The sequence below is a fragment of the Sabethes cyaneus genome, chromosome 3 (genome assembly GCF_943734655.1).
Source record: "Sabethes cyaneus chromosome 3, idSabCyanKW18_F2, whole genome shotgun sequence".
Classification (NCBI taxonomy): domain Eukaryota; kingdom Metazoa; phylum Arthropoda; class Insecta; order Diptera; family Culicidae; genus Sabethes; species Sabethes cyaneus.
In genome coordinates this window covers 21,805,888-21,825,320 of record NC_071355.1, presented here as the reverse complement: position 1 = coordinate 21,825,320, position 19,433 = coordinate 21,805,888, and the positions used below count along the sequence as shown (strand labels likewise).

The following is a 19,433-nucleotide window of genomic DNA, read 5'->3' as shown; positions in this document are numbered from 1 at the left end:
TTTGAAACAAATGAAAAGCTTAAAACCGTGACGGATATGCACTTAGCGTTCTAACGCTTTTTACGTGGACGTTCCGGTGACGGCTAATGTGTCTCGACTTTTTCGACGTACTATTGACGGCTCGTGACGGTTAGTCAGATCACGCGTTGCCGAAAGTAAACAGAAACTTGATCGCACTTTTCAGCAAACTGAAGGCTGAAGCAATTGAAATCACTAAGCACTAAATTGATAGTACACAACTGGGATGCAATTGGCAATCGTATTAGTTTTCACTATATATATCTCACAAGACGGCTTAGAAGCAATAACATGCAAAAAATAACGAAAAATATTAGAGCGATTTGACACAAAAACATTCAATGACGAATACACTGAACCAAAAGTGAGATCTTGAGATCTTAAATATCCACAATTCAACAACATGGCAATAATTAGACTAAAAAGTTATAAAAACGATGGATTTTACTCTCACAGCTACCTGATAAATGCAATGGATGTATCGATTTCATACCCCAAAAATGCTCAAACGTGATTGGCTGGAAGCTAATCTAAATTCACTAAAATTGTTCAATTTGATGTAAAACTTCCAGCAGTTAGCTGTAAAAATCCATCTTTTTGTTGTAACCACAGAATAGGCACACGTTTTTTGCATCGATTGGTAAGCAAACCAGCAAAATCCGTACAGAACTGACTGAGCTATTGTCGTTCAAAATCTATCACTCTTTCGTATCACGATCATTTTTGTTTTCGCAGCATGCCACCCTATTAAAGTAAGACGTAGTCCTACGTCAAAAAACCGTCTATAATTTGGTTTTTATCTACAAGGAAAGGAATGAATGGTTTCTAGTTCCTCTTTGCCAAAAACTTTTGCTTTCTTGTAAAAATGTGTTTATTGCCTCCATTGCATTATCGAAGTTTTATTTCCTAAAATTGTATCTTAAAATCAATCATACATTTCTGGATTTGAGCGACATTATTCAAAGCGCAAATCGCATACAATTTACTTTCGTCTTAATTGGGAAACCTAATATATAATTAAAAGGGTATTCTATAATTAAATGAATTGAATTTCGTCTATTTACTTTATTTTAGGGTGCCTTTTCAAATCTCACTGTTGTTGCTTATGTAACATGAAATAACTGATATTTGTCGATAACGTGTTTCGGTAACATGTGCATCGCCTACTGTCCCATGTCCTTTTTCCACGAGGGTTCGTGTGCTGAGAATTGACGTCGAATGCAGCGCGAAGGCAAAACTGTCATGCAGACACGAGACACGAGGGTCAGCTTAGCCTACTGCGTGCGCTGCCAAAAAAACGTTCGACGGATCTTAATGAGATCTTTCCCGGCATGGCTCGGCGCTTTATTCTACACAATATCGTTTTCAGGCAGGATACGCAACGCAGCCTAAACAAGGGTGAATAGAAGATTCCACAGACAGGCATGAACGACCTATACAAACGAGGGATACACGCGCGGAAAGTGCATTGACCTCCATCCCATCCGCTTTGCCAACCAAACCAAGTAGAGTGAGTGGCCGGTGCCGAGATGCCTGATGCCGTTCACTGCTGCCGCCGCCGGGCCCGGGGTTTGCTGGCTTCGATATAGAACAGGATCTTATTATATCCCAGTCAGTCAGTTTTTCTTTTCCTTCCATCCATCCACATGTTACGTGGTGGTTCTATGCCTCGCGGGCTGCTCCTACCGGCGATGAAAGGACTTCATTTTCAGTTTGTCATCTCTATCGCCGCACTCCGTTTCCGCGCCAGTCGGTGCACCTTCTGTTGTCTTAGCTGGATGTATGTATGCTTAGGGAGGTACAACAATGACATTTTTTAAAGTTCAGTCAGCTGGCATTTTGTGAAGTTCAATCTTATCGGCAATTCATAGCACATTAAGAATTTTAGAATAAGTTTATGGTGAAATGTCCCCTTAACGAGCATGGGCAAATATGTTCTGTGCGTGTTAGAAAACATTTTCACCCCTACTTTAGCATCAAATACAACTACTGCACCGTAGATTGTTGTAATCTTTGAAAAGTCGAACAAACTCAACCCTAACCCTAACAGTGCGTGTTCTGTTTTCGTTTCTAATCTATCAGATATTTGATGTTATCACAGATATCGTTCCCTTATTGGGATCAAACTAAGCACCAGCCAGATTTGCGCAAATCAACGGTAGCTGATCCTTTGCAATCAAATTTTGCCACAGCTTGGTCTAGCAACCTTTTATAGCAAAAAAAAAGAGCAAATTTCAAAGAGGCCTTCCTTGATTTCGTGTTTAGCCGGAACACGGAACATTTTCGAAACATTTTCGTTGCGTGATCCGTAGTCATTCCAGGCACTTTTATCCCTATGGTTTCAAGCCGGCGAACCATGGCACGGCATGCTTTGTTCGCCACCTAACATCGTTTTCATTTCAGCTGATTGTGTGAGGGTGAGGGGTGGTCGGTGTGGCCGCGTATCCTTTGCATATATCGTGCAACCCTCACCGGGCGGCGTTTGCCGCCCCGTGTGTTCGGTGCTATGTACAGCGTCTAAGCACGCGCTATTAGCATATCGAATTCAATTTGGCATGTTTATGCATAGAGCCATACTCATTTCGAGCGATTTATCGCGAATTTTGATCGGCCCGTAAGGCACGAGGCAAGGCTTACGGCACGAGTTTATCCTTATCGCGCACCACACATACAGGAAGTGCGCTCGGAAAGTTGGATTTCCTTTTTTTTGTACCTTTCAGGCACGAATACCTACCGTTGTTGGGTTACATGCTAATCGCTAGGTGAACCAAATTTATTAAAGCGAAAGGAATGGCGCACAATCCAACAAGCAGTGGTGCGAACCTTTTCTGATGGAGGACGCACGATTGGACGTATTTTTGTTGCGCCAAATTCGTAAATCTAGTAAGGAGAAAATTGAAAAATGTACTAACTGACTTGTTTTATGCTCTTAGATTATAATGGTAGAAATTATCACACTCAAATACCTACATATTTTGTGATCTTTCGGTAAAGGAAACATAAAAGAACTCAAACTTCATACCTGGATGTAATTGGACCTGTTAATTTATCGTTTCAACAGTTGGGCTACAACATTTTTATTCAACAGTAAGGGAAACTAACTACTCGGCTTAACCACATAATAATTTTGGACAAAGCAAAATAGCTAAAATTATAGAATGGTTTATTATGCCATTCTATATTCCTCACACTCTATTTCGTAAGATTGATCACAGCAACCTGCCTCGTAAGCTATCGAAATGACATTACCAAAGTTACGTTAGTCTATCCTTCAAATTGTGACTGTGAATTGTTGTTGTATATTTTTCATACCATGCATCTTTAAAGAAGATTTTAATTTGACAAGAAGTTGAATTGAAACATTTTGGTAGATTACTAAACAACCCGGCGTTGGTCAATGCCACAATGTACACACGCAAGCTAGCCAGTATCTATAGTTGTTTCCAGCACTCAAAAAAAACAAGTAAGTAAAATTTAAAACCCCGAAACAATGGCCCGAACAAACGGGAAACGAAATCAGCCGGTCGTCGGGTGAAATCACCCCGGCTTTTCATCGTGGCGCACATAAAACGAAATCTCATTTTCCTTACGAGCAACCCGGCTGAGAGCAACCCCTACAGGGAACCTACATATACACAGCATAAAATATCCTTGATAGCAATTATGACGACTCGCACACACAAACGCCGCCAGCCGATGACGGCGTTGTTTAATGCTTTGCCTTTGACAGGGTGTATGTGCTTATGATGCTTACGAAAAGGAAAGACACACAAAAAAACTCAACTGCACCGAATGAACGAACGTGCCACAGAACCACCGACCGACCGGCAGGAAAAACAGCACATGCGCGCAGCACAGCACAGCACAGCAGCATGGTTGAGTTTCACGCTAGAACGGGAAAATCGATAAAATTACCATAAGTCGTTCGGATTTTTCAACCCCTTTCTCGGTCTCGCTCGACTCGACAGGCCGCAAAACCGGACTCACCACGAAGAGTGAAAGCCACCCTCTCTCGGCTGGGCGGCTGGACCTAATGTTGGATCAGTATAGAGTAATCAGCACATGTATGAGAGGGTAAATATTTTTCACGATAACTGCGGACTTGATAGCTGGAAGAAATATTAACCATAGATTTAGTTTTTCACCGGCATAATGTGTGCCTTTTTATATATAGGTAATTGGTTTTAGGTATATTCAACCCTATTGTAGCCTGTACAAAATTATGATTGTATATATCGAGTTATTTATATACAATCATAATTTAAAATTACGTTCAGGAACGAATTTGTACGACAGGTCGGCAATCTGTCGTCAAACAATTCTGGATGGGATAGATTTTGTTGATGCCTGACAGTATGCTAAGTTTTGTACTGCGATAATTTCCGGGTTTTTTTACCTGAAATAGCACTACCATTCAGACCGACTGCCGAAGTCCAAATTTAGTAACATTATTGTGTTGTACCGACTTCTCAAGCTATCTGAAATCTCTTCGATCGGCAGAAATTGATCAAATCGTGTAACCTTTCAAATTTTATTAACCTGGAGAAACGGTACCTTTATTTTGGTTTTGAATTTTTTCTGCCCCCGCTCATTTCGCTTGACTAAGTCCAACGCCGCCTTGAAATTTTGAAATAGATAATGAGTCTTTAAGTTGTTAGTTCCTAGAGGAAAGTTTCCTCGCGATCTTTGGCGAATTTCTGAATTTTCCTTATCGTTTTTCATGGTATGTAAAGACTGCAGTATGGTACATTACCAGGGTCACAATCCAGACATCCTACTGATGAGGTTGCTAACAAGTCACTAAATTTCTTATCCAGAATAAATAAAAATTTGGCGATTTAATAAACAAAGTACTACTGAAATCTGATTTTGTTCTAATCTTGGAGATTTTCGGATAATTTTACCGGAAGGATAAAAGCAAAACACCGTTTTGCGTTTCCATTACATTATCGAAACTTTATTTCTTTAACCATTTGTATCTCAAAAATTAATCCATTAAGTCTCACACTTCTTCCAGCAGGGACAGAAAGTTGAAACTTTCAGGAAAATTCTCTTTTAGATCAACTAAGAAAAAGCCGTTGTATTTTTAATTTTGACCCTGTGTTCCGCAACGCTTTTCAGGAGCCGCCCAGTTAGCTTCGAGGTACGATGTAAGTCTGACAAGCCAGTCGTCGTTTGTTCGAATATCGGCTAGTCGGTGCTTGCTAGATAGAGTCAGTAGGATCGTTGCACTGGCCCGTATTTTTCCTGTACTCTAACAGCCGGTTGCGTAGTCTGTCGATAAAGAAGGGTAATGTCTAAAAACGGTATAAACCCAAGGCTTTACTTTTGTGTCCCGCAACGATACGTTCCGGGCTAATGACACCCGCAAGTTTTACGAGAAGGTGAACCAAACTCGCAAGGCCCACATACCAAAACCTGACATGTGTAGAGACGAGGGAGGGAGTCTAATCACAAACGAGCGCGAGGTGGTCGACAGGTGGAAGCAGTTCTTCGATGAGCACCTCAACGGCGATATGGCAGCAGGAGACGCAATGGAACTTAACCTCAAAGTACCTACAAACGACAACAGCGTACCGGCTCCCGATCTCGAAGAGATCCGGCGAGAAATCGGTCTGCTGAAGAATAATAGCGCCGCCGGAAAAAAACCGACTCCCGGCCGAACTCTACAAAAATGGCAAAGAACCGCTAGCAACGGCACTTCACTGGCTGATTTCAAGGATTTGGGAAGAAGAGAAACTACCGGAGGAGTGGATGTAGTCTGTCCCATCTACAAAAAGGGCTACCGGCTAGACTGATGTAACTACCGCGGCATTACGCTGGTCAACGCCGCCTACAAGGTGCTCTCCCAGATTTTGTTGCGTCGTCTATCCCCAATAGCAAGAGATTTCGTAGGGCAGTATCAGGCGGGCTTTATGGCCCGTAGTACGATCAAATTTTTACTCTCCGACAAATCCTTCAAAAATGTCGAGAGTACAACGTGCCCACGCATCATATTTTCGTGGATTTCAGAGCAGCATACGATACCGTTGAACGCGTACAGCCATGGCAGATAATGCACGAGTACGGTTTTCCGGACAAACTGACGCGGCTCATCAAAGCTACTCTGGAACGAGTGATGTGTTACGTGCGCGCTTCGGGGACACTCTCAAGTCATTTCGAATCGCGCAGAGGGTTACGGCAAGGAGATGGACTGTCCTGTATGTTATTCAATGGTGTGATACGGCGAGCAGGCATCGAAACTAGAACTACTAGAAAACGTGGGACGGCGGAGGTAATCTACGCCAGACTAAAAACGGAGGCTCACTTAGGAGGATAGGGTTACAAATTAATGCGTTGAAAACCAAATATATGGTAGGAAGAGGCTCCCGAGAACGTAACGTTTGGAAGTGGTTGATGAGTTCGTATATTTGGGATCTCTGGTCACCGCCGACAATAATACGCGTAAATCGAGCCTACGTTTCCCTCCGCAAGACGTTTCGATCAAGGAGCATACGCCGCCGCACAAAGGTGACGATGTAATAAACGCTAATAAGACCGGTAGTCCTCTACGGACTTGAAACAGTAACATTGCTTACGGAAGACATACGTGCGCTTGCCGTTTTTGAACGAAAGATGTTGCGGACTATTTTTGGCGGAGTGCAAACGGAAAGCGAAGAGTGGCGGAGACATATGAATCACGAGCTACAGGCACTGCTTGGAGAGATTCCCATCGTACCCCTGGCGAAAGTTGGGAGACTACGGCGGGCCGGCCACGTCGCAAGGATGCCGGACGACTGTGCAGTGAAATCCGTTCTCTTCAAGAACCCCACCGGCACCAGGAATAGAGGGGCTCAACGTGCACGATGGCTCGACCAGGTTGAAGCCGACTTGCGTGTGTCGAGACGCGCAACGAATTGGCGACGAGTAGCCCAGGACCGGGTACAATGGAGAGGAATTCTTGATATGGCAAGAGCCACCACGGCTCTCGGCTGAATAAGTCAAGTCAACGATACGTTGCGAAAACGCCACGCTGGGCGTTAAAGGTATATCGTTTTTGCATATCTTCGTTATTGTGCATATAAATATTTTTCAGGTATCTCAGCAGTTGTAAGTCGCTTTCGACCTGGTCGAGGCATCTTGCACATTGGGCCCAACTCTTCCTGGAGTCGGTGAGCTTGTTGAAAAAAGTATAAGGGTCCATGCCTTGTGGCACGGGCGCAGGCTTGAAGTAGGACTACGAATGTAGAGCAATTCGTCTCCCAATGCTAAATCCGGTGATTTTTGTACGAATTTCATATAATAGATTCCCCAGTTGCGCAGTAACGGAAGGTTTACTTGCGCTGTTGTATTTTGTACACCTGTGAACCGTTGACTTTATCTCGGTATATCTCGGGAATCTAGCAATAAATAAAATTACTGTTTTCAGTATGGTTGATCCACAGACAAATGGTGGAAATACAACCTTTAAAATTGCCAATTTGCCACCGATGTGTCTCGAAAACTGGCTGTCCGATGCGTCGCAAGCTAGCTGCTGCTGGCTGATGTTTCGCCAACGAAAGTCAGCGACCGACTGATGACGCACACCGAGGCAAAGGCAAACAAAGTTTCAAATACAACCTTTAAAATTGCCAATTTGCCACCGATGTGTCTCGACCAGGACTTCGACCGATCCTTTTTTTCTACCGCAGTCACACCAACGCGCATTCAAGTTCACACCGTCCGTTTAGAGGTGGAATACGAACGCTATGCATAACACAACTGGCAGTTTGCTCAGTCAAACGCCGATTGCACGCAGCAGTACGAACGCGTTCTAAAACTTTTTGACATTTTCGTTTCGATCGATCGAGCAGCGAATGACTGCAAAACAGTCAAATGACTGGCAATCACCAGCACCACGCAAACGAAAAGCAATCGCACAATCGTATGATTCAATACTACAAAAAAAAACAACCACTACATGTGCATGGAAGAAGTCGGTCGGACTCCGTCCAATACAAACGAATATTTTGCTTGCGTCCGACCGACGTCCGGGTGACAAACTATTACTGTGAGCAGCCGATTTGGAGACAAAAAGAGAAACAAAAAAATACGTCACCGTATGCTTCCAGTCAGTTTGCCGTTTATATTCTCAAAGCGCAAAGCAAAACGCAAAGCAAACGTCCGGCATCCTTACGACACGTCCGGCCTACCGTAGCCTGCCAACAGTGCCTGTAGCTCTTGAACCATATGCACGCTGGAACTCTTTGCTAGTGTTGGTGTTCGCGGTCACAAGCGAAAACTACGTTACAACGTAGGTCGTCTGCGAAGGCTAAGAGTTGGCTACTTTTATCGAAGATCGAAGATTTCTCTCGTTTCGATGCCCGTTCGCCGGATCACACATTCAATGGCGACGTTAAATAACATACAGGACAGTCCATTGTCCATTTTCTTGATGAAACCCTCTGGGTGAATTGACTCGAGGGTGCTCCCGTAACACGCACGTACTACATCACTTGATCCAGGGAAGCCGCATCAGTTTGTCTGGAAAATTGTTCTCGTGCATTTTAGTTATAGCTGTTCGCGCTCGACTGTATCGTTTGGTGCTCTGAAATCCATGAAAATATAATTTGTGAACGTGTTGTACATATGGCATTTCTGGTGGTTTTTGTCGGAGTGTAAAAATTTGATCCTTAGCAGCACAGACCCCCGAAAAACCCGCCTGATACTACCCTATGAAATCTCTTGCTATTGGAGATAGACGAGGTAACAAGATCTGGGAGAGCATTACACTAATCAAGTCGATCGGCCTTTTTATAGTTGTGACAAACCACACCTTCCTGCTCATCCTCCGACAGTTTCTCCTCCTTCCACGATCTTGAAATTATCAAGTGAAGTACCGTTGTTAGTGGTTCCCTACCATTTTTGTAGGGTTCTACCCGGAGTCGGTCCTGTCCGGCGACTCTATTAGTCTTCAGATATCCAATTTTTCGCCGGATTTCTTTGAGATCAGTTATCGTTTGTAGGCACTCCTATATTAACTTCTGTTCTATCTCCTTCTGTTATATCGTCATTGAGATGCCCATCGAAGAACTGGTTCCACCTTTCGACCATCTCGCGCTCCCTGGTGACCAGGTTTTTTCTACTCGTCCCTATACATATCATGCTTCGGTGTCCATCCTTTACGAAATTGGTTCATCTTCTCATAGAACTTGTACGTATCACTAGCCTGGAATAGTTGTTCTAGCTTCACGATTATGATCTTCTGGCGCTTTCCTCCTCAGGACCATGGAAAACTCATTCTACGTGTTCCGGCGGTTACGGAACAAAGAAAAACGACCACTGACTTTCCTTAGCAACGTATGTATTTGTTACAAGCAGCTTTAAGCTATAAACATAATTTGGTTTCATTATTTAGCATTTACAAATATAGGTGTAACTTACAATTTTTCAGTGTCGCTATTGTGTAAACCGCATGAATTTAGCCGTAAGATGTAGGTTATAACTGTAACTATTGATTGCATGTTTAATTTTAGCCTAGGTTTTAGTTTAGTTTTATTGATTCTGGTACTTACTAGTTTAGAAATAGCAAATAAGAGTAGGTAACTTGAATAAATTGTAGATTTAACGAGATTTTCACTAGTTTTTAGCGTAATTTTAAGTAATTTTATGTAGGTTAAGGAATTGCACGTCTGCCAAGCCACTATAAAGGTTGTTTACGTTCTATCTTCTCCCCTGTCATGACAAGCCGTTTTACATTCTGTCAGCTTGACACACTGTCTGTCAACGCTTCACGTCAAGCAGCACGTCGCGGCGCATCGACCTTATCGGCCAGAGTTGGTTTATGGGAGCTAGGGTTCCCATGCGCAACATTCTCCCCCCCGTAACACTGGTCATCAGAGCCAGTTTTACCGTCAGTCTGAACTTCCAACACAGCCAGTTTTGATACAGGTCTACGCAGTATTCCTTTTGTGGTCTGAACAATAGCTTGCCGGATTCTCCCGTCCTTCCCAGCCACAGCCTCCAGGATTCGTCCACGCAACCAGCCGTTTCTTTGGGAATCGTCTACTATGAGAACCAGATCTCCATTCGCGAGAGGTTTCACTTCACCGAACCATTTTGTCCGCTTTGTCAGCATCGGCAGATATTCCCGGATCCAACGCTTCCAGAAAATGTCAAGCTGGTGTTGAATTTGGTACCAGGAGCTTTTGAGTGCCAACGCAGGGTCAGTGAATGCTGTCGCGGGTTGAAGCACACCATTGGAACTCCCTAACAGGAAGTGGTTCGGAGTCAGGGCTTCTTTTTCAGCAGCATCCAGAGGCAAGTAGGTAAGTGGCCGTCTGTTGACAATTGCTTCAGCCGCGACGACCAGGGTTGCCAATCCTTCATCATCCAGCTTGCTATTATTGTAGTACGCAGTTTCCATGGCAGTTTTTATCGACCGTACCATCCTCTCCCACGCTCCGCCCATGTGGGGTGCTGCCGGTGGTATGAAGATCCATTTAGTATCGGTATTAGTGAACGTTGCAGCCAATTCATGGTTTATAGCTACGACCTGTTCCCTAAGCAGCCGCGCGGCCCCGACGAAATTTGTACCATTGTCCGAGTATATCTCCGCAGGTGAACCGCGACGGCTAACGAAACGCGTGATGCACTTCACAGTCGAGGGCGTAGAGAGAGAGTATGCAACCTCAACGTGGACGGCGCGAGTAGTTAAACAGGTAAACAGGCAGATCCAACGCTTCGCAGCGCTTCTTCCCACTTTCACCACCAGCGGCCCAAACAAATCAATGCCGGTGTAAGTGAACGGTCGAACGAACGATGCTAATCGCGCTGGTGGGAGTGGGGCCATTCGCGGAACCTTCGGCGTCGCTTTTATCAATTTGCACCACCGGCACGCGGTTGCAACCTGCTTCACTACTGTTCGCAGTCGAGGAATGTGGAAATGCTGGCGAATTTCATTCACCACTGTTTCCGAATTAGCATGACGAAGCGCACGGTGGTAGTCGTCCACGATCAGCTCGGTAACCAGATGTTTTCTCGGGAGGATCACTGGATACCTTGTGTCGAATTGAGTATGCGGGGCAGCTCCAATTCTGCCATCAATCCGCAGCACTCCGAACTCATCCACAGCAGGCGACTTCTTGAAAAGACTGCTAGACTTTGCCAGTTCGGTTCGTCCCGTTGACAACGCGATCATTTCTTCGGGATATACTTCCCACTGAACCATCCGCATCAGACTGTTCTTCGCTTTCTTCAGCTCTTCCTGTGTTAGGTGTAAAATTTCCGGCTGCTCTCCCCGAAGTCGACGACTTATATTGTCAATAAAACGATGCACGTACGCTACAGCTCTTGAAAGACGTCGCCACTTAGAGAAGCGATTGAATTCCACAACCCTGTCCGGAATAAGATGTTCTTGGACTACATAGCACGACCGTAGCTCTTCTTCTGGAGGTATTAAAGATGTTCTTTGCTTTGGCCAGTGCTCTTCGGGTTGCGAAAGATATTCAGGTCCTGTAAACCAGACGTCGGCAGCTGCCGGACACGGACATTTTCCCCACTTCGTAGCCGCATCCGCCGGATTCAACTTACTGGGAACCCATCGCCACTGTGCAACATCCGTTGTAGATAGCAGTTCCCCAATAGGACAAGCCACGTACTGCTTATACTGGCGATGATCGGCACGTAGCCATGCTAGAACCGTTGCGGAATCACTCCATAGAACGCATTGCTTTACTTCGACGGTGTGGCTCTCTAAGACCGATGACATCAAGCGGGTTCCTAAGACCGCTGCTTGCAGCTCCAAGCGAGGGATCGACAACGGTTTTAATGGTGCAACTTTCGTTCTAGCAGCTACTAACGAACATTCTGCTTCACCGCTAGGTTTGACCACCCTGAAATAAGCGACAGCGGAGAACGCGACTTCACTCGCATCGACGAAGACGTGGAGCTCAAGAAATTCGTAGAGTTGTGCATTCGCTCCGGCGAAGTAACAACGAGGAATCCGCAGGTCCCTGACCTTCGGAAAGAGCCCCGTCCACCTGGTCCATCTGTCGAATATATCGTCTGGTACTTTCTCATCCCACTGCAGTCCAGCTCGCCAAACGTCCTGAAGAAGTATTTTGCCGTGGACTAGAAAAACACTTAGAAGACCAAGTGGGTCGAAAATTCCCATCAGGCATTTCAGTAGTTGCCTTTTGGTTGGGCGTCCTGCGCTATCAATCACTTGCTGAATCTCGTCTTTCATTTTCATGGCGAATTGCAGCTCATCGTTCACCGTCAGCCACAGCATTCCCAATACTCGATCACTCCCTTCGGTAGGTTTCAGGCAAAGGCTCTTGCTATCTTGCGGATCTTCCTCCTTCATCTCTCTCAACACATCTGCACTGTTTGATAACCAGTTTCGAAGCTGGAAGCCTCCCTGATGGTGAATGAATCTAGTTTCATTAGATACGCGCGCTGCTTGCTTGTCGTCTTCGAAGCTGTCGAGAAAGTCATCGACATAATGGTTTCTTACGATTGCTTCGACAGCTCGTGGAAACTGGGTCGCGAACTCCTCGGCATTCTTGTTTTTCACGAACTGTGCCGACGCCGGTGAACTTGAAGAACCAAAGGTGACAACGTCCATTAAGAACGTTTCCAGGGTTTCCTTTGGGTTGTTCCTCCACAGAAAACGTTGTGAATGACGATCCTGTTCCCGTATCGATATCTGGTGGAACATTTCTTTAATGTCTGCAGAAACTCCCACTCTGTACTGGCGAAAACGAGATAGCACAGCTGGCAGTGACGTAAGTTGATCTGGTCCCTTAAGCAGCATGGAATTTAGGGATATTCCATCCACTTTAGCTGCCGCGTCCCAAATCAATCGAACTTTTCCTGGTTTTCGCGGGTTCATTACCGCTCCTAGCGGCAGATACCAAACACGCTTTGGGTCTCCTCGGGACAGTTCACTTTCAGTCGCACGGTGTGCGTAACCTTTCACTTGATACTCGGCTATTTGCTTTCTCAGATTTGCAGCTAGTTCGGGATCTCGAACCATCCTGCGCTCCAGACATTCGAAGCGCTTGACTGCCATACTGTAGCTATCTGGAAACTCAACATGGTCATATCTCCACAGTAATCCTGTTTCGAATTTATCTCCAACCCGGACGGTCGTTCCTTCCATGATTCTTCTGGCCCGCTTGTCTTCTTCGGACTCTAGCTGCGGCGATGGCCTCGCTCCCACATCATCTAACGCGAAATAATCCCGTACTAAACTGTGTAAGTCCTGGTCACTGACACACTCACACGCATGGTAGTGGAGCGTGTGCGTAGTTCCTCTGTCGCTGCCACCAAACACACACCATCCCAATCTGGTTTTTACGGCAACGGGCTCGTTCTTCTTGCCTTCTTTCACCTGTAGCGGCACCGTGAGACTTAAATTATTCACGCCTATCAGCAGACGAGGTACGGCTCTCTCGTAGCCAACGATTGGCAAACCCTTGAGATGACGGAACCGATTGGCTAGTTCATCGTATCGAAGACACTGTTCCGGTAGGGTGAGCTCTTTAACGGTACGAACATCATTCAGGGTGAACTTCTTCTGACTAGTCGCACCTCTAATTGTGATCCGAACTTGCTTCGACTCCGACTCCACTCTGGTCACATTTCCTGTCCACTTCAGACACAAAGGCTTCGTCCATCCGTCAATGCCAAGTTGCTCAACCAGCTCATGTTCGACCAGTGATAGGGATGACCCATCGTCCAGAAACGCAAAGGTCTCGATGGTGGCTTGAGGTCCACAGATAGTGACCGGAATTATACGAAATAGAAGTGACTGATCGGACTGTCGGTGGGTGTGGTTTTCTGCATTCGAGGAATCCTGTACAGGGTCCGAGTCCCTGCTTGAACGATTCGAATGGAGTAATGGGTGGTGACGGTATTTACACCCTTCAATCACGCACTGCGTGGCGTTTCTGCAACTTCTCCTACCATGTGCATTCAAACAACTACGGCAGAGCCCATTGTTTTGAACGAACTTCCACCGGTTGTCAACGGAATACGATCTGAAAGCGGCACACTCCGAGACTCGATGTCCCATCTTCTTGCAACAAGCACACCAACGCTCATTTTCGCGAGCTGGATCGCGCATCTGTTCCGTCTCATTGATGTGGGTGTTCACTGATCCCTTTTGCTTCTGCTTTTGGGGACCGCTGCTCCCCGCAGTGTACATAGTAACTCTGCTAATTGCAGTGATGACTCCTAGCATAAATTCCCCGAAAGTTTTCAGATTGACCACCGGGTGTTGTTGTAAATAATCTGCCCACTGCATTTTGGTGTGTGTGGGAAGTTTCTCTACCAGTTCCATCAACAGAGTCGGATTCGAAAGGTGATCCTGCTGTCCAGCCGCTTCAAGATGGTCACATAAACTGCGTACCGCCATGCCGAAGTCAATGATAGTCTCCAATTTCTCCGCTTTCGGAACCGGAACACTACGCACTTTGTCTAATAGAGCACTGACTAGCAATTCCGGCCTACCATATAGTAAACGAAGGGTATCAATCACTTGGGGAACCGAATCGGGGAGCAGTAACCTACTTTCAACAGACTGGTACGCGGGTCCTTTAAGACAGCGTTGAAGTCGCGCGAGATTCTCGGCACAATTGTAACCGCAAGCCAGCGTTGTGTTCATAAAGCTGCTTATGAATATCGGCCAATCTGCGGGATTGCCCGAAAACATTGGCAAATCGCGAGGCATTACCTGTCGTGCAGCTAACTGTGACGGGGAAGGAGTGAATTGTTCAACGGGCGGAAATCCCGGTGGCAAGGGGATATTACCTGCCGGCAAAGTCGGGTTCATATTATACGGAAGAGTCGTATTGGTTCCGAGCGGCGGAACAGTTTCGGGAGGATGCGAGTATGAATTGAAAGAAGAAACCGTGGCTGATGGCATCAAGTGCCCAAATTGCTTCATCATTTGATGGAAGGAGTTATTATAATTTGGTGGCAAACTGTGAATTTCGTTTTGATATACTGGTTGTTTACCATGCAGTACTACGGGGGGATTTTGGGTATCATCATTACCTGTCGGATCAGATACCTTTCTAACTGCTGGAACTGTCGTAGAAAACGCGCCGGTTTGCTGCTGCTGTTGCCTCTCGATCAGTTTAGACTCCGGAACCGCCGAAGGGAACGCGCCGACTGCCTGCTGCTGATCGCCACTGACGTGTTTCGGTTTGACCGTCGAATTTAACGGTTGTTTGTTGATGTCGGGAACGATTGGACTCGGTAACTTATCATCCTTAGTGCTCTCCGGGACGCGTGAGGTGTTCTGTGGAACAGGCGAGGCTGCTACTTGCTCTTCCGATTGGAGATTTGGCGCGCCTTCTGTTTGCTCAGCACATTCATCTTGCCACTGCTGTACCCTTCTGTTGCTCGACCGACCGCTAATCCTGCTCCGGTTGCTAGCTACCTCATCCAAATCATTCATCTCCTCTTCCAGTTGATGCTTCTCGGCAAGGTGGCGTTTCTCCAAAGCCTGCTTCTCCTCCAGCTGTTGGAGCTTCATGCGCTGGCGAGCGCAGCTTTGCATACCGTCATTAGTTTTGAGTGCATATATACTGCTACTAACTAATTAAGTTTGATAAATTTCCCATGGAAGATAACTATATTAGCTTACTTGCCACTCGAATTCTAACTGTGAAGATACTCCGTTCAGGACCCGTCGCAAACGGACATCGTGCGGCACTTTGTGGACGCCGGATACGCCCGTTCCGGCATGTTCTTGGCGGTTCCTGCGTGCGCTTAGTCGGGGGGTCGGTGCAACCGGCCAAACACTGAGGAAGTACCTGGTGAGCATGAACCTATATATCAGGAAGCGACATGTCCCGTCCACTGGTACCTATTCTGGAATATTGCAATATTGTATGGCACCCACAGACTGCGTTACACGAAGGACGCATTGAATCTGTTCAGAAACAATTTCTACTATACGCGCTTCGAAAACTTAACTGGACAGTATTTCCATTACCATCTTATGAAGCGCGCTGCATGCTTATCCATATACAAACACTTAAAGACCCGGTTTGGATGCCGAAGGAGCATTCTACAATGATTACGGGCAATAATAGAGGTGCTAAGTAGCATGGGACAGGTAAATTAAGTGAAAGATTTTTCTAGCGGTCGGTTTTTGGGGTTTGGCAACGGATTCCCGTTATAGATACTGCGCACTAGCTCTTTGGTCTCGAGGGTTGGGAGACGGGTGCGACTCTATATTTTGAAGCTTCTATCGACAACCGCGAACGTCCAGGCAGTTTACTTTGTGGACCTATCTTGGGACACTGCATAAATGCTGGGGGGATGCAAGATGAAATTTGCCCGAATAAGTTGATAACCACTAACGGTCCGAAATTGGTCTTTCTATTGGTTCGTTTGTAGTTGTTTGTGTTGGAAAATTGATAGTAGGCGCGGTTGAGGACATTTTACAACTCAAGTATTACAAAAGGTCCAGAGTAAAGCACATTTACAAATTCGATTTATCATTTTTCTTCTCATCAACATCATCATCATTATAAAATTTAAAATATTTACCTCATATCATATTTAAAATTTAAAATATGACATTCTAGCCTTTAGCAGAGAAATCTCAGAGTGAATTCGTGGAGTCCGCGCAGGGTTGGAACGCCTCCGCCTGCGGGCATAGACGTTTCGGCTATACTTGGGACTTTACCTGTGTTTTAGTGGGCGACATTGCCCGTCCCGTCAGGTAGTACTGATGTTTGAGGTCTCCCTGACACTTTGTTGACATCACAAAAGGGACAAGTTTTATACGTTATAAGGGTTGCTAGTAGATGACTGTATTGGTGGTTTGTGTGCATCGCGAAACGGTTTCACTATGGAAAAAAATTCCCGATGAATACAATTCCATTCGCGTTTACGTATACGCGGCGAAGTGTGCGTAAGACAAATGTCAGTAATCTGGACCAGCTGGATCACCCGAAAAAAAGACATTGATAACTTTACAATACTTGGAACTCTAGGTATATTACGACACTTCCTCCGCCACTCACCAGTAATATAATATCTTTGATGTTTCAACCGTATTCAAATTTGCTATTAACCGCGTGTTATTAAACCGTGAAGTGCAGTTTGAATACGGCAATTATTCACTCATTGAGAGCTCATTAATTGTGGTCTTCTTTAGTTGGGTGTTCACTAGTTGGGTAATGCTTCAACTAAAAAGCACTTGAATGTCAAAATTTTATGGTTTTCGAATTGGGGCGAACCAACCAACGGTTGAAAGCCCCATCAAATAGTAAATAAATAAATAAAAATGGTTTTAGAAGTTTCTGTCAAATATCAATAGACCCAATTAGCGAACACGATTCGATAGTTGGAGTGCAGTCGTGACTCAATTAACGAATTCGGACTGTAATTTTCCAATTACCATGCAACTTTAGCAATTCCAATTACCATTCAACTTTAGCGATTTAGAGAATTTATTTAAAGCGAAGCGAACGGTGTGTCTCTGGGTTAACGGTATCGCTAACCCCAACACTGGTAACTATACATATCTGTTACCCTTTGCGATTTGTTTAAAAAGGACACTTAAAATCAATTCCACCCAATAACTTTGCATTCAATTTATTTATTGAAAGACAGTCTAGAGAAAACATGTGTATTTTAACATACTGACTAACTTTGGGACACAGTTGAACTTCTAGCAACTAACTTTTTCGTTATTATACATAGTTGATCGTACGTAGTCGACCAGATTTTTTTTTCATGTGTGGACTCATCACTGCGACCAGTATAGTTATAGTATAGTATAGTATAGTTATATCACCCGGGTGTTCGCTCTATGACCTGCACTGCCTTTCTTTTTGCTATAATCGCTATTGAGTGAGCGATATGCTAATTAAATTTTATACGTGCTTTTGTGTATTGAGGTTTACCCTTTCTTCAAAGCTTGATCTACTCTACCCACTTATTCCTCGCTATGGGTAAATATAGATTTCAGCGTGAAGGAAGGGGAAATGAGGGGCTTGAGAATAATTCTACTAAGATTCGAACCCACGACCACTCGCTTGTCAAAGCAGACTCGGTAACCTTGCGGCTACGGAGTTAGTCGAGCAGATAAAATATTAACTTATCATTAATTAAGAATCAATACAGTCAGTTGCATTTACCAATTGACTGTGCGCACACATCTGTTTCTGTCCATTTCCATTAAAATAAGTAACATGATGCATATTAAATATTGTTCCACTTTAAAAGCTCAGTTTTGTTTTCACTTTTATAGTCCAAAATCTGGTTCAAATTGATTCTGTCGAAACAACCGCAACGAATGACAACACATTACAGCCTTTGTCTTTTTAAGAAATTGTTCTAAACTTAATAAAATAGAATCTATAGCTATTAAAATGGATTTCTGTCTGTCTGTCGGGATGTTCCTTATAGAATCGAAAACTACTGAACCAATCGGCGTGAAAATTTGCATGTAGAGGTTTCTGGGGCCAGGGAAGGTTCTTACGATGGTTGGAGACCCCTCCCCCCACTAAGAAGGGGGGTCCCATACAAATGAAACATAAATTTCTGCATAACTTGAGAACTAATCAAGCAAATGGAACAAAATTTGGCATGTGGGTGTTTTTGAAGACAAGATTTTTTTCTATGGTGAATTGATACCCCTTTCCTCTTTAGAATGGGAATTATGACTCCTCTCCCCTTTAAAAGGGGGGGCTTTCATACAAATGAAATACAAATATCCTCATAACTGACAACTAATCAAGCAAATTGAACCAAATCTGGGCTGTGGGGGGTTTTGGAGGCAGGATTTTTTTATGATGGTTTGAGATCTCTCATCCCTGTGGTAGGGGGATAAGGACTCTCATACAAATAAAACAGAAATTTTTGCGTAACTCAAAAACTAATCGAACTCGAGAAATCTTAGACTCTTTCATAAAACATTAGTCAATAACAAGACCACCAGAAACTATGAATGGTAACATTAGATGATTCAGGGTGAGACGGACACAGGCCGCGAGTGATGCCGCCGACCTGCCGTCGGATTCGCCAGCCACTGCACTGTGGTACCGCCATAGGCCAATAATCGAAAAAAAAATTGTTTTGTTTTACGGTTTCTAAACATTTTCCGGGTCTATTATAAACCCAAGAAGGCAAAACTAACATTTTCATCCAGTATATTTGAGCGACAGTTCACATTTGAGCGTAAGATATGATATAGCATTTGACATTTTCGATATAACTTGAAAAGCACGTGGTTTTTGGATTGTGTATATTGTCACCGTAAAGCAAATTTCAGCTGGTTTTCATCAAGGAACTTTGAAAAGCATCTATTTCTTACAAGTTGAGCTAGATATTCACTAGTATTTAATTCACTGTTGTGCGTGAGTGAAACAAAAGTTTTGTAGTTGCAGAAAATCTGAAAACATTCAAATTGACTTTAGTTTTTAACT

General features: G+C 44.5%; 1 protein-coding gene across 1 annotated transcript; it reads right to left on the bottom strand.

Moving 5' to 3' along the window:
- Positions 1 to 9,772: 9,772 nt before the first annotated feature.
- LOC128739367 (uncharacterized) lies at positions 9,773 to 15,547 on the bottom strand. The gene has a single exon (XM_053834850.1). It carries the CDS (start codon positions 15,545 to 15,547, stop codon positions 9,773 to 9,775), a length of 5,775 nt encoding a protein of 1,924 aa, XP_053690825.1.
- Between the last annotated feature and the right edge of the window lie 3,886 nt (positions 15,548 to 19,433).

Excerpts from the sequence above, each read along its gene's own strand:
- LOC128739367 (XM_053834850.1), bottom strand. The coding sequence starts at position 15,547 with ATGCAAAGCTGCGCTCGCCAGCGCATGAAGCTCCAACAGCTGGAGGAG.